The 15,690-nt window shown below is 37.0% G+C and overlaps 1 protein-coding gene across 1 annotated transcript; it reads left to right on the top strand.

The window, feature by feature from the left end:
• The first annotated feature begins 12,466 nt into the window (after nt 1-12,466).
• LOC116266503 (dirigent protein 22-like) lies at nt 12,467-13,296 on the top strand. The gene has a single exon (XM_031647751.2). The coding sequence runs from the start codon at nt 12,532-12,534 to the stop codon at nt 13,099-13,101; it is 570 nt and encodes a 189-aa protein (XP_031503611.1). The 5' UTR covers nt 12,467-12,531; the 3' UTR covers nt 13,102-13,296.
• Nucleotides 13,297-15,690: the final 2,394 nt, after the last annotated feature.

Here is a 15,690-nt window from a genome sequence, read left to right as displayed (position 1 = left end):
TCAGATTGGGGAGGAGAATTTCAAGGGCTTCAATCATATCTTGTCGATAATGGGATTGGACATAGAATATCATGTCCTCATACCCCTGAACAAAATGGAGCAGCTGAAAGGAGACATAAACATATTGTTGAAACAGGTTTATCTCTAATGGCAGAAGGTAATATTCCTAAGAACTTTTGGTTATATGCTTTTTGTACTGTTGTATATTTGATTAACCGAATGCCAACCAAGATTCTTGATTTTGCTTCTCTTTTGGAAAAATTGTTCAAAGAGAAACCTGACTATGGCTTCCTCAAAATCTTTGGATGTGAATGCTTTCCTTGTTTAAGAGCTTACAGAAAAATAAATTAGATTACCGTTCTGAAAGATGTGTTTTCTTGGGTTATGCTCCTCAACATAAAGGATATTATTGTTTGGGTGTACGAACCCGTAAAATCTATATTTCGAGACATGTCCAATTTAATGAGAAAAAATTTCCTTTTATTGATACTCAAGAAACTAGAACTCAAGATCTAGAAACTCAAAACCAAGCTATAATTTTAACCTCCCCTCATGAATATCAGTTCTCAAACCCTACAATACCATCATCTAGTACCTCCACAACTCTTGAAAATGAGGAGTCTACCCAATCCAATGAAAATGAACCAAATCAAGAACGAGTCCATCCTATGACTACTAGATCTCAAGTGGGAATCTTCAAACCTAATTCTAAATACAATGAGTTCCATACATATTTTTCTAGCAAACACTCTCTTCCAAGAGCTCTTGTCTCCACTCTTCTTGAAGACAAAGAACCCTCAAGTTTCAAGGAAGCATATGAAGATGAAAATTGGAGGAAGGCCATGCAAGAAGAATATGATGCTCTTATTTGAAACAATACTTGGAAACTTGTTCCAAAGAAAGAAGCCAAACACATTGTAGGATGTAAATGGGTGTTCAAAATCAAGCGAAAGGCAGATGGATCATTGGAAAGATACAAGGCTAGACTCGTCGCCAAGGGATATAGTCAAAAAGAAGGAATTGACTATACTGAAACCTTCAGCCCTGTTGTGAAGCCTACTACAATTCGGACAGTATTGACTATTTCTATTAGTCACAAATGAAAAATACATCAGCTGGATATTCAAAATGCATTTCTATATGGATCTATTTCAGAAGAAGTTTATATGGCTCAACCACCCGGATTTCAAAATCATTCTTTCCCAAATCATGTATGCAAGCTTGAACATGCTTTATATTGTTTAAAACAGGCTCCTAGGGCATGGTTTGCCCGTCTTAGTCTATTCCTCCAAAATCTTGGTTTTAAAGGGACTCAAACAGATTCATCTCTTTTTATTTTGAGAAAAAGAGAAATACTTCTATATGTTTTGGTATACGTGGATGACATGATCATAACAGGAAGCTCACCAGAATATATTCATAAAATTATTTGTCAATTCAAAAGTGAGTTCGCCATTAAAGATCTGGGTGAGCTTCATTTCTTTTTGGGCATAGAAGCAAAAAGAATTGACAATAAGCTAATATTGTCTCAAAGGAAGTACATATTCGAGCTTCTCAAAAGAACAAATATGCTTGGAGCTAAGGGAGTTTGAGCTCCCATGGCATGCTCCCCTGCTTTATCTGCTCAAACTGGATCAAATTTTTATGATCCAACTCTTTATCGCAGCATTGTTGGCGCTCTTCAATACTCTACTGTGACTCGTCCATACATCTCTTATGCTGTCAACAAAGTTTGTCAATACATGCATCATCCTACTGATGCCCATTGGGATGCCGTAAAGAGAATCCTAAGATATTTGAGCACACTATTGATTATAGTCTTGTTATTAGACCTAGTTCAGTTTTAAATATTAATGCTTACAGTGATGCAGATTGGGCAGGATGTCTTGATGATAGACGCTCTACAGGTGGATATGCAGTGTTTATTGGATCCAATCTAGTTTCATGGAGTGCTAAAAAGCAGTCAGTTGTCTCTCGTTCTAGCACTGAGGCTGAGTATCGATCCATTGCCAATACTACTGCTGAAATCATGTGGTTACAATTTTTATTAAAAGAACTTTGTGTTCATCAATCACAACCTCCCATATTATGGTGCGACAACATCGGCGCAGCCTATCTTGCAGCTCATCCTGTGTATCATAGTCGCAGCAAACACATAGAGATTGACCTTCATTTTGTTCGAGAAAAATTGGCTGAAGGAGATTTGAAAATTCAGTACATCTCTTCCAAAGATCAGGTTGCTGATATTTTAACTAAGCCACTTAGTAAGCAGCACCATTATCAAATAATTAACAAGCTCAATCTCATTGTTGGAGCATTGAGCTTGCGGGGGGATGTTAACAGAAACACCAAGAAGGCTCTCAATGTGTATTACTTGGGAGATGAAAAGTCATATCTCTTGAGAGATGAAAAGTCATGTCTGTTGGAAGATGAAAAGTCATGTCTCTTAGGAAATGAAAAGACATGTCTCTTGAGAGATGAAAAGTCATGTCTCTTGAAGGATGAAAAGTCATGTATGTTGAAAGATGAAAAGTCATGTCTCTTGGGAACTAGAGACCCCTTATGTAACTCCTCTATATAAATGAGCCTCTCCACCAAAGGAAGGCAAGCAAGAAATGATAGACTAGTGGATGTAGGCCTATTGGCTGAACCACTTTAAAAATTTTTGTCCCTTTAATTATTTCTTCATTTTGATTTCTTACAGTTAGGACTATCACTTGGTGTCATATTTCATAACAAAAATCAAATTTAAATGCACCGATTATACTACTAATGTAGTTAGATGCAACTGATATATCAAGACCGACGGAGTACATGGAGCATGGAACGAGGGCTTTCAGAAAGCCTCACTTGAGTGAGGGTTTTTGAAAACCCAGAAACCCTCGACTGAATGAGGGCTTTAGATCTTGAGAGGGTTTTTTCTTTAATTTGAGAGAATGAAAGATCTTGAGACGGAGAGGGAAAGGAAAGTAGAGGGAGATGAAAGCATTGAGAGGGGTACCTGGGTTGAAAAATAGTTGGAGGAAATGGGGCCTCAAAAGAGAAATTGAAGCAGGAGAGAGAAAATGGGTTGAAAAATAACATCGAACGAATAAAAAGACATTGTTGGAGCCGAGTCAAGTTATACGAGTTGAGTTGAAAGAACTGGAAACTCTATTTGACAACATAGACAAGTAGTCAGCTCGAGCTCAGCTTGTTTAGTTTCGATTCAACAATATAGACAACCTGAGCAATCAGCTCTAGCTCAGCTTGTTAAGCAAAAAAGCTGGTTCTAACTCGAGTTCAAGCCAGCTTTAACTAGCCAAATTCGAGTTGCTCAGCTCATTGTTCACCCCTATATTGATGGCATTGCAATTGCCAATGTCGGATTAGTTTGGTTCTTGGTTGTTGTTGTTTGATTTTTTTTTTTTGACTGATTTCATGATTAGGTATGGAGAGATTAATGGGATTGACTCGTGGAATTGCCCAAGTGTAGGGAATTTGTAATTGTAGCTTTTACATGTGAGATTCCTTTATTGCAAATTGGTCGGTACTGGTTTTATGTGAATTTTATCACTTGACAATTCTGAAGCCATGACTTTGCTCCATTAGTTTACCGTGAACTACGCACCTATAGAACCTGTCACACTGAAGATCAAACTTTATTTTGCGCAATTACCTTACTATGAGATTTAGGGCAGCATGAATGAATTTATGAGAACATATATAGGAGCAACACAAAGAGAACATCTGTTTTATATTTAACATAGTTTCTGCGCCATCATATTTTCCTGCCAACAAAAGTTGCTTTCCTCTTTGGCTATTAGCTTCTGCTACTTACAAAAGAATCTTTTGGCATTCATTTACATTAACATTTCTACTAAAGCCTTAATACCGTTCAATCCTGAAAGGGAACCTTGCTGACAAAATTGCTGCAAGTGAATTTTTTTTTTTCTGTTGGTTCCTGACTGCTTCCATGGAGATTCTTATGCTTCGGAAAAGGGCTATATTCATGAATTTTTGTACAGTCATGGTCCAGTAAGTTCTTGCAATTTCATTTTGCGGGCTTTTCATTTTTATACATCTTTTATTATGTATTCCTACTTAAATCCTCATCTCATTTTCTTGCGACAGAAAGAATTTGAAAAAACTATGCCTCTGATTGCATATCTAAAAGTCAAGGAATATCGTCTATTGGGGTTGGAGGCATTTGTCGTGGTGGTCATATATAGAACATGTCCCATGTGTGCCTGTACAATTTTCTGTCAATATGCATGTCGACTCGTCCATGTATCAATGGCTGTAAATAGCAATTCTTTATGCAATGCTGCATGCTGGTTGCTGAATCGAGTGATGCATTTAGTTTTCATGATGAAGGTAGATGATACTTTTTTGCCCCATAAGGCAGCATGAGCAGCAACAGCAGAGAAAAGAAATGAGAATACCCAGAGTAAATTTTGAGAAATGTAAAACTAAAACTCATATATGGGCTCTTAAATTTTTATAACGTTGATTAGCTCCCATTGCTAAATAATGTGCATCTCATAATATGAGAAAAAACGCTTTCTTTTTTGGGAGAGAAGAGAAAGACACAAGGCTTCTTTATGTTCTTGTATGCACAACTCTTTTTTACTGAACTGATGATGGAATCTACTAGGCTATCAAGACCATTTATAATTGAGTTGTTTAGTTGCAATGTGGATGTAGAGGATTGCATGGCCTACTAGCTAGGTTACTAAGCTGAACTTTTCTTTTTCTTTTCTTTTTGATTTTTTATTGTTTTACTAATTGAATTGCATGTTCTGCAATTTTTTCTGACTTCTAATCAAAATTGATGTATAGATCCACGAGATTCAATGCAGAAACTTTGCACTCTCTTGCTTAAAGAAAAGCAGTGGAAGACCAAAATGTGAGCTTATTCCTTCTCTATTTCTGCACAGCTTTTGATATTTTTGTTGTTTCTTTTTTGTAGATTCATTCGATTGAATTAAGTAGCGGGTGGAGGAACTTCGTCAACAAGGTAACTAATCAAAGAAATGAAATCAATTTTCTCTAAGTTATAAACATGTTACTGCCTTGTTTGAAATTAAATTCAGTATATGCAGGCTTAAAAAGAATTAATGGTGCTTGTTTTGTCAGGGAACCCAAACATGGTAGTTGCATTGGCAATTTGGCAGGAAATAAAGTTGGCATGGAAGAGAATAGACAAATAAAGGAAAGAGGTATGCACCATGAACGCCCTTCCAGTGGCCTCCTTTTTTTGTTTTTGGCCAATGGTTTAGATACCCCTTTCCTGCGGTTCTACTGGATTTGGTCTACGAGTAAGTGAAGCTAACGTACTTTTGTTTGAATATCTTTACTCATTATAAATTTACATTCATAATGGACCGCCATGATGTATTTCTTTAATGTTGCCATGAAAGTGCACGATGCCAATTTGAAGGCCGATGAAGAGATTTTGACAACAGTTCATCAGCTGTTAATTTTGATCAATAAGATGAAAATTTCATTTTGTGAAAGCTGGATATTGTATAAAAGTTTTTCGTTTTATAGAGTATAGACATTTTGTAAAATTATAATATTGGATAGTTTTGTTCACTGAATTTTAAATTGTGAAAGAGTCAGATTTATATGAAATTGACTATATATATATATATATATATATATATATATATATATATATATATATATATATATATATATATATATATATATATATATATATATATATATATAATGCCTAGGGCCACATTATTGGCTGGTTTAAGATATAGGTATTTTTTGCAATAGCTACTTTTGTTGCCAATTTGGGCACCGTCCGTTCTTGTTGTCAAAAAATATGCAGTCGTGCCCGAAATTTTTTTTGGCAACTTCTCTTCCCTTGTCCAATGGTTTTTGGGCATAATACTTATAGCAAGAGTGTTACTTAGCAATTTACTGGGACATAATATTTTTGGCAACAGCAAAATGTGTTACTGGTCATGGCAAGAGCCCTAATCAATAACCCATTTATAGCTGAACATGACAATCTAGTGGAGCTTAGTAGCTAATGTTGTGAGCTGGCGGCTGTCTTCCTCTTGTTTATGCTTGTACTTCATTCCTTCATTTTTATTCTTTCATCAATATGATGGTGGGGAGACCCAACTCTCCGCAGATTTGCATCGGACCCCGCAGTTCATTGTTTGAGTCTAATATGTATGTGTGTCCAGACTGTCAGATGTTACTGAAATTGAAAAACAGTTGCTAAATATATCAGATAACTATTGATAAAAATGACATAAATTATTGTTATATCATAAACGTTGGTAGTGGAGCTGGCAGATTTGTCCAACCGTGCAGATGTCGTTTGGCTTCTGACACAGGTGCATAATTTGTTGGAGGATAGATGGATGGATAGCTGCAGGCTAACTCACACACACACACCGTTTCCCCCGCTCTCTATTTCTCTCACACTCATATAATGTAATATTATATATTATATTATATTATATTATATATTTATATAATATAATATAATATATTTGGACGGATACATGCACTCCCGTGACAAGATCAACAGCAGGTTGTTTTTGTCGCAATCGACGTCGTATTTAAATGAACGTTAGGTAAGAACGATGAATTTTAAGTCACGCAATTTACATAAAAAGACAAAAACTTTCAAGTATTAATATTAACAGATTGTGGGTCAACATATTAAAACACTCATTTTCATGTTAAAATTACATGATGAAAAGGTTGCTTCTGGCAAAAAATGCGCAAGTAGATTATATCTGTGAAGTTAGATGCACAAAAGAAGATACCATGCATGTTCAATTATATTTTTATTAAAAAATGAACTCTTTTTAGAGACTCAAAGGGATTGGTGCAGTGGGTTGGGCTTTGGTTATTAAAAAATCAGCCGAAGTTCAATTATTTTTTCAACGGATGTGCATGTCTAGGAAGTAAGTCTCACATCCCTTGTGCAGTTTTCTATGTTAGAAACATTAGGTGTGTTTCTTGAACCATGCACTTAAAAGATTGGCTCTTAAAATGCCAAAAATTTGGTAGTGAAAAGTCAAGAGTTTTGAACATCTTGAACCAAAACATATTTGGTATTAAAATAATTCATAAGCAAAACATATAAAGATGTTGGGATTATGTTTAAAGTATATTATACATGTATTAGGTGTCATGGCTTCGGTCAATAATGTAAGTGGTTCGGCATATGTCTATTCTTATTCAAAATACTTTATAAGTTAGTTTGTCATGATGTGAAGGCGTCGGATATTCAACCTCCCCAAAAAAGATTCGTAACTTGAAGTTACTTCATTGTGAGTGAACGTCGTTGATCGGACATCTATTATTTTGTGGACTCAAACTGTTAATTAACTTTGGAGACTTTTTCCAACTTGGTATCATCTAAAATAGGAATGTCATGAATCAGATCCGAAATGGATGCTCCCTTTAAACACCATCTCCAATTTTTTTTTTTTAATATATTCACGTATTTGAATTTAAATTTGCAATCTGAATTTGATCCTAGTCCAATTTTTAAGTTAATAATCATTCTGATCTGCAGTAAGAATTGTTTTTCTAAATATATATAGATATCACATATAGGATATGTATTTAAAACTACATCCAAATCCAATATATTTATTTAAATCTAAATTTGATTCCATGTCATTTGTTATATTGGAATCAAATCCAATTTCTCAGTCGGATGCTAAATATTTTTCTTTCTATGAGACTTCCTTAAAACAGTCCAGCAGGTGCCATTACTTAAATTCCAACAAGATTCATTCTTGTAATCGGATGTTAAAGTTGTTTTTCATATTCAACTTCCAATCCAACATCTCTGGTCTAAAATTAAAGGGTGAAGTCTAACTGAGGGATTACACATTGGTAAGCAAAGCCAACTTCGGAACATAGTGTTGGTCAAGTGCAGAGCTAAAAATTTCTAGCTGGGCGGCCGCAGTACTTAAGTTTTACATTTTTAAGGAGCAGAAACAAGCAAACCAAGAAAATTGCTTTGATGTATCAATATGAAAATAATTAATTTTTGTGAGCCTGTGTAGGCAATTGCCCGCACATACCCGTGCCTACCTCCCCCTTAGTGCAAGTTTGTTGGTTCTCCAACACCTCAAAGTGACGCCAATCAAGTGACCTAATGTGCATATTCCTTTAAGCTAAATTTCTTTTGGCACCTTGAAATTAGAGCTGGTTGAAATGAGCCGATGGTACATGAAGTCAAGGTCACGGTCACGGTTGAGGACTTTTTGGTGCGGCCCCACCTGGTCGATGCCGCGTCCCAGCGGTCTCCTTTTTCTAAATTTCTTCCGCTATTTTGTCTCTCCAAAGTAGTTGGGGTCCAACCAAGCGTAGGAAGGAAATAGGTTGCCAAACCTTCGTTAATAAAATATAAGCTGCCTCGGCAAAAAAGATGAAAGGAATGGTTAGGAGTGAACATACGTCTCTAATTATCGGAACAAGAAGTTTCCCAATAACTTGAACAAGATATTGTCATCCACCATAACCATCCCCATCATAAACATGCATAGGGTAGCTTGTCAAACTAGCAGGTTACCGAGAGCTTGTTTATGAGTATTATTTTTTGGGCGGCAAACAATAATAAGCACTACTTTCAAAGGAAGCATCCATAAGTTTACTTAAGTTCTCACGTAGTTCTCGATCCCAAGGATAAGAGGAAGGAAAGGGGCTTTCAAGCCACATTAAAAATCATAGGAAAACAAATAACAATTTGATTTCACGGAAAAACAAATAAGAATTTGATGTCTGTAAGGGTAGGCATAGGGTCGGGCCGCCGTCGGGCCCGGGTTGGGCCGGCCAAGCCCGGTTCGGCCCGTTTAAGTTTAAAAAATATATATTTTTAAATTTTTTTGTTTTAATAATATATATTTATTATTATTCAACATATTTTATATTTTAAAAAATCATTTTATGATTAATTTTTTTTTTAATTTTTAAACGGGCCGGGCCCGGGCCGAGACCCGGGCTATCGGGCCGGGCCCAGGCCAGGCTGCCCTGCCCAACGGGCCGGATCGGGCCGGCCTTTACCAGGCCAAGCCGGCCCGGCCCGATCCCCACCCTTAGATGTCTGCCCTCTAGAGATCTCTCAAGGATATTTTTGGGGGAGCAAGCGGTTGTTTTCCACTTCACATTGTTGGAGTACATTCCGACATGCGCACATGAGTTTTCCATTCTTTCAACACATTGCATGAGGATTTTCGTTTTTGGCATAGTATTGTTCTTGCCAGGGGCAACCCCCTCAAAAAAAAAATTAGAAAAATATATGTAAATTTTAAAAAATTTTACTTGTCCTATATACAAAAATTTAAAAAAAATAATATTTTGGTCCCCACCAAATTTTGGAAACTTTAAACTTCCGCCCATGATTCTTGCACTCCAGTCAAATGAGGTGTAACCCTTACTATGAACCTCCAAACCTTAGCTGTTACCTTACATCCAACAAGTGGCGCAAGGCCTCTTCATCGTTACAACGTAAAGCACATGCAGATGGAATCCCATCCTTTTAATTTAATCTATTCTATGTTGGTAAACGATTCTCAGCAGTGAGTGCCCACTTGCTTCTGGGGTAACATGAGTTAGACCAAATACATTCACACCATTTTGGGCGAGGAGAAGTCGCAGGAAATGCTTCCCAAATATACTTTTTTCAACATATTGGAAGTGATCTTACCATTCCAGGCTAGCCTATCTAGACCAAATCTGATTTCTGGAAAAGTCTTCATTTCAGACCGTCGTTTCATTCACCATGCCTTTCCACAACCAAGAATGATCGGTTTTACTCTTACAAGTCTAAATGCTTGCATCTTTAAAGATATTTGTTACTAAAAATATTTACCCAGGGACCTACCAAATTAGTGACGAAAATCAAGAGTTCAACCATTGCAATTCTATACATGTCAGATGAGGACTTGATATCAATCATCCCTTCTCTATAAGGTTCATATAGTTGTTTTAAGGCAATGTAGTGGAGCTTCTTGTGTGCCTGTCATTCTTTAAGAATTTGGCCATAGAACTTTCAATAGATTCAAGAATGTTGGGTGGAATAGACAACATTGAAATTCAGTGCTCCACCGTCTGAGATATAAACTAGAGACGTAAGCTTGGGCATCAGGTCGGGTACGTGGTACTTTGCGCCCACTCAAGCCCAAAAAAAAGGCACCGAGCTGACCCAATAAGTTCTCGGGCCAGCCTGGGTGAGCCCGACTAAGCCTGATTAGCTTGATAAGATTTTTTTTAATATTAATTTTATTGATTTTTATATATAATTATAATATTTTATTATGATTAATTGTTTTTTTATACTACTAAATATATATTTAAATTTTAATTGGGCCAAGCTTGGGCTTGGGTTTTAAATGTCGAGCTCAAGTTGAGCTCGTGTTTCGGATGTCAGGCCAGCCTGATGCCCAAGCTTATGGAGAAGCAGTGGTAGCAGAGCACGTATAGGTTGGTGTGGGCAGTTGCCTACACTAGCTTCTCAATTTTCTTTTATTTTTATGTTAAAATCATTTAATATATCTCCCTTAACTCTTTCGAGATCTGTGAGAGAAGTGGTTCACAATATCTTTCTGTCGTTCTCCCCAAAAAAATGGGCCTTAGTCAAACAGTTTGAGGTGAAAGAGGAGATGTTCCATCTAAGAATACCTTGCAGTCTGTTTTTCTGTCACTGTCTAAAAAATAATAACAATAACCCTATTGGATTCGACTTCCTAAACTCGGCTTCAAAATAATTTCTCACTCTCTCTCTCTCTTTCTCTAACAATGGTGATGAACACAACGTGCCAGTCATATAGTCGCCTTGTCTTTTATCCTTCAATTACTAAAAAAGTAATTTAAAATTTTTTGAACTGATTTTAAAGAATTAAAAATAATTAATATGATACGTATCGGCTTATCCTCCGATACAGGGAGATATTAATATTACTGCTAGAGCTAATAGAATTTTTCTTAAAAAAATGAAATGCCAAAACTGTAAAGCTAGCCCATGTTTAATTAGGGTTGTATTCGACAAGCTCAATTCGAATTGCCCGATTTTGGCCAAGTCCGCCTGAATTCAACAAAATTGGGTGTTCTACCGAAACGAGGCAGCTTAGTCCGTCTGTTGTAATTTAATGCATGGATCATATATCAGGTTACGATCAGTCTCATTTTCTAGCCTGTTTATCTGAAGTCCGCAAAGAAATTTCAATCATTTATTAGTCATGTTTAGATTTGGTATCTAAGTTTAAAATTGAATCTGATTCGACCAAGTGCTTGATGAGGTTGGTGCAACGGCCTAGGCCGGGATAGGTAGTCAATCACATTGCGTTTTGAATTTCGAAAATAGTAACTCTCTAATATCCAACACGTAAGTTGAAGCGCAGTAGGAGCTGCAACCCAAAGCACCCAAAGTAGACCTTGTATCTTAAGAGGATGAGGCATTGAGTGAGGGTTTCGTTCTTAAGCCCCAGGTGGGCCTCTCCGACTCACCTGGAATCTGATTCGACAAAGGTCCGGTATTCAGGCTGAGATCCGATAACGATCCATCCTTGTTACTATATATAAACATTAATATATAATCATTAATATCTCATGTTAATCAGATCCGAATTTTGGTCTAAAGAAAAGGTCTCGATTCAAAAATATAGAATATCGTAATTATTTGGATTCGGTGAAGACTGGTTCTCGCCAAAGTTTGAACAGGTTATGTACCAATATTTATTAATCGCATTTAGATTTGGGCATGTAAGTTCATAATTGAGTCTGATTCTAGGTAGAAAAAGTTCCGGCCTTGTTATATATAAATATCAGATCTTGTCTTAATCGGATTTGAATTTGGTCTAAGAAAAACGCCTACTCCCACTAAACCTGCTCCAACCACTTCATTTGGGTGGTAATCAAACCCAATCCACCTTTCTTATAGTCAACATATTTTATAAAATATTTGACTAATTGGTAGATAATACCATAAAATGTGAACGGTAAAGTGAAGAAGAGGTGACGCATATGATCGCATCAGTTCATGAATGTTTTATATAATGACGCACTTAGGCTTGGAAGGAACCAAAAAAACATGCTTTGGAATGGAGCCCAGCCATCTGGCATGCATGACCTCAGCCATTAGCTCTCAACGCTGATAAGAGTATTATGCTTAAAGGTTTCGAACCTGAGACGCGTTGTTAATGCGCGACAGAGTCAGTGGCTTCAAAACGTTGACCACTGACAACGAAAACGCTCCATCGTCGTGATTTTTTCACGATGACTCCCATTAAACCCCCAAAGGAAAGGCGGATTTGTTTTAAATGTCTGTCACATTCACTACGTGAATATACCAAAGTCAGTCTTTCTGCTGCAAATGTTCCACAATCAGAAAATTGAAAAGCCAAACCTTCTAGAACAGCAACCCACCTCCTTCTCTTTCTCTCTCTCTCTAAAATCTTTCTATAAAAAGCCAACATGGAAGACACACCAGACACCCATTCTCTCTCAAGGCAGCTACAATTCCTCACCTCTCCTCTCCTCGCCCCCCTCGAGCATCACACCATGGACAGCGGTCTTCTTCCTAAATCCCTAGTCTTCTTCACGCTCTTCCTCTTCATCACCACCACCATTAATGCCGCCAGTGCCAACGATCCCAGCCAACCAATACTAAGGCCGCTGGGCAAGGAGAAGGTAACCCGCCTCCGCTTCTACTGGCACGACGTTGTGAGCGGCAAGAACCCCACCAGCATCACCATCGTGCCGGGCCCCTCCGTCAATTCCACCACCGGATTCGGCTCTGTTCAGATGATCGACAACCCGCTGACCGAGGGGCCGGAGCTGACGTCCAAGCAAGTGGGGAGGTGCCAGGGGATCTACGCGTCGGCGTCGCAGCAGGACCTGGGGCTGCTGATGAGCATGAACCTGGTGTTCACGGAGGGGAGGTACAACGGCAGCACCCTCAGCATCATTGGCCGGAACTCGGCGCTTCACAAAGTGAGGGAGATGCCGGTCGTCGGCGGCAGCGGCGACTTCCGGATGGCCCGGGGCTTTGCCCTGCTCAGGACGCACTGGCTCGACATGAACACCGGCGATGCCACCGTGCAGTACGATGTGGTTGTCGTGCACCAGTGAGTCAGAGTCGGCCGGCCGCCTGCCGGACAGTCGCCGTTGATACCAAAATGCTTTGCTTTTATGGGGAGCATTTTTTTTAGGGAGACTCTACTTATGTAATTGGTTATCCGTTGTATTTTAGGTTGTTGATCGGAGGAGACAGCAGAAGTGATTTAATGTCATATTAATTACCCTCTCTCTCTCTCTCTCTCTCTCTCTCTCAATGTGTATCTTTGTTTTTCTAATGGTATCGAGTATGATCTATCTAGTTCACAATCTGAATTACATCTCTCTCTCTCTCTCTCTCTCTCTCTATATATATATATATATATATATATATATATATATATATATATATATATATATATATATATATATATATATAAAGGGTACGGATTATGATCTTGGTCTATCTATTCCACAATCAGACTTACTTCTCAATGCTTGTAGAAAAAAGAATCCAGGACATCCGCTGTTAAATACATTCCCAGGGTTAAATAAACAAGATTTATCAAGAAAATATTGTTCAAAATATAATTTATATTCGCTGTTAATTTAAAGATTGAGACACAGCGTAGTTGGACAGCTAAAAACTTACACATCATCAATTTGATTCCTGTGCTGTGCGGAGTTATACCTCTACTCCTTTGAGGGTAGGGCCAAATAGTTGTAAATTTGAGAGTAATTTGGTGATGGTCAATTGTTTTTATGTTTAGATGTGCTCTTTTTGAAAATTAAGGAATTTAAAGTAAAAAAAAATCGTAGCAAAAATTAAGAAGTTTCACATAAACCACTTTTAACCAAAGCATACTTGATTTGTATCGAATTAATAGTTGAATTACTAAATGTGGGATTGTGTGCATTAGATGGTGCGGATTTGGTCTATCATGTGTTCTCATGTTTTGAAATTTATCAAATACCGTCCATTACCAAAAAACAAAAACCTATTGGTGATTTATTGTTAGCTCACATGTGTGTGTATGTGTGTGTGTGTGTCTATATATATATATATATATATATATATATATATATATATATATATATATATATATATATATATATATAGATCTATATATAAACTTTTCTATTACCAAAATGTTGATGCTATGGGAGTCAATCATTTTTGCTTATTATAAAATTCTATTAGAATCCATAAGGCCATCAACTTAACATATGTTTTGCAACAACCTATTCTTTAGATTATAAAAAAAGAAAGAAAGAAAAAAACCTTAAAGAACAAATTTAAAGAATCTGGTTTTTGTCACTCTCTATTATCAAAATATTAATGCTATGAGAGTGATTCGTTTTTGCGTATTATAAGAGCAATATTCAAACCCAAAAAATGATCAACTTATACTTTGCGTCAACCTATCCTTAAGATCATATTGGTATACATATAAGAAAATTGAAATCTGCCAGTTACCTCTATAGTCAAATGATGATTTTTTATTTACCATCACAAAAGGTGCATTCCATGGCTAAAAGCCGTGGCCAAGCAGTTGGTTGCTGCAAATGTACCTTTTGAGCTGCTGTTTAGCGACACAAAATAAAAAGAAAAAAAAAAGTAACCATTCGATCATAGAGGTAGATGGTTGATTTCAATTCTATATATGTGTGTGTGTTTGTGCAAATACAAAACATTGGTTCTGATGTAAATCTACTGGGAGATGGTCTCCCTTCGCAGCGTTGGTTCGGCAGCCCCAATTAGAAGTTGTGCAAGCTGCGTTCGGAATGCAGCCTCTCAAATGATATACATTAATATGAATGTATATTACATCAAAATAAAAAACAATCTCAGACCAAAAAATAAAAGTGACAGTTGCATTTGCAACCTTTTCATTTATATATTGTTTGTTTTTCATTCATGTGTTTTTATGAAAACATCCAGTCAACTGGGCTCCACCCTTCCAATGCTTATTTTCTTAAATAGAGACATAATCTAGAATTTTTTTTTGTAGCAAATATAAATGACAAGTCTATAAGTATGTCATTATGAATCCCAATTAAGATCATTAGTCAAGCTTTTCATTATCCTCCCAAAACATATAGCATATATTCTTCAACAACTGAGCTTTGCTATCATGGAGGTTAGCATTTAAATTCTTCCAAAGACACCAGATGGCCATGGGGAAACATGCCATCCATACTTGCTCAAGTCTTTTGTGCCCCTCTTTCTTCTTACTCGACCACCTATCAACAGCATCTACAGTGAAACAACACTAAGTAGACGCACCTCAAACAACTAAGAAACATCCATAAAAGCTTTTAGCAACTTTACATTTCAGAAACAAATGAGACGTGGTCTCCTCAACTTTTCTTACAAACTAGCTACTGGTTAGCAAGAGATATACCTAATTTATGTAATCTTTCCAACGTGAGAATACAAGTACTAATGATCAGGTGTAAAGTCCACTTCTATGTTGGAGGAGCTGCATTTTTTCAATTAAGAGAATACATAGAATTGCCGGTCTTTCTGCATTGAACCACGTCATCCTTTTTTCAAGTTACAGCCATCAACATCTTCCCTATATAATTTATCAGCACCAAACCCTACATGCGACTACTTCAAAACATATTTAATCCATGGAAGTCAGATTATTTTTTAATTGC

Source organism: Nymphaea colorata, chromosome 1 (genome assembly GCF_008831285.2).
Source record: "Nymphaea colorata isolate Beijing-Zhang1983 chromosome 1, ASM883128v2, whole genome shotgun sequence".
NCBI classification, from domain to species: domain Eukaryota; kingdom Viridiplantae; phylum Streptophyta; class Magnoliopsida; order Nymphaeales; family Nymphaeaceae; genus Nymphaea; species Nymphaea colorata.
Note: the sequence above shows the minus strand (reverse complement) of the source record. Positions and strands in the feature narration are given on the sequence as shown.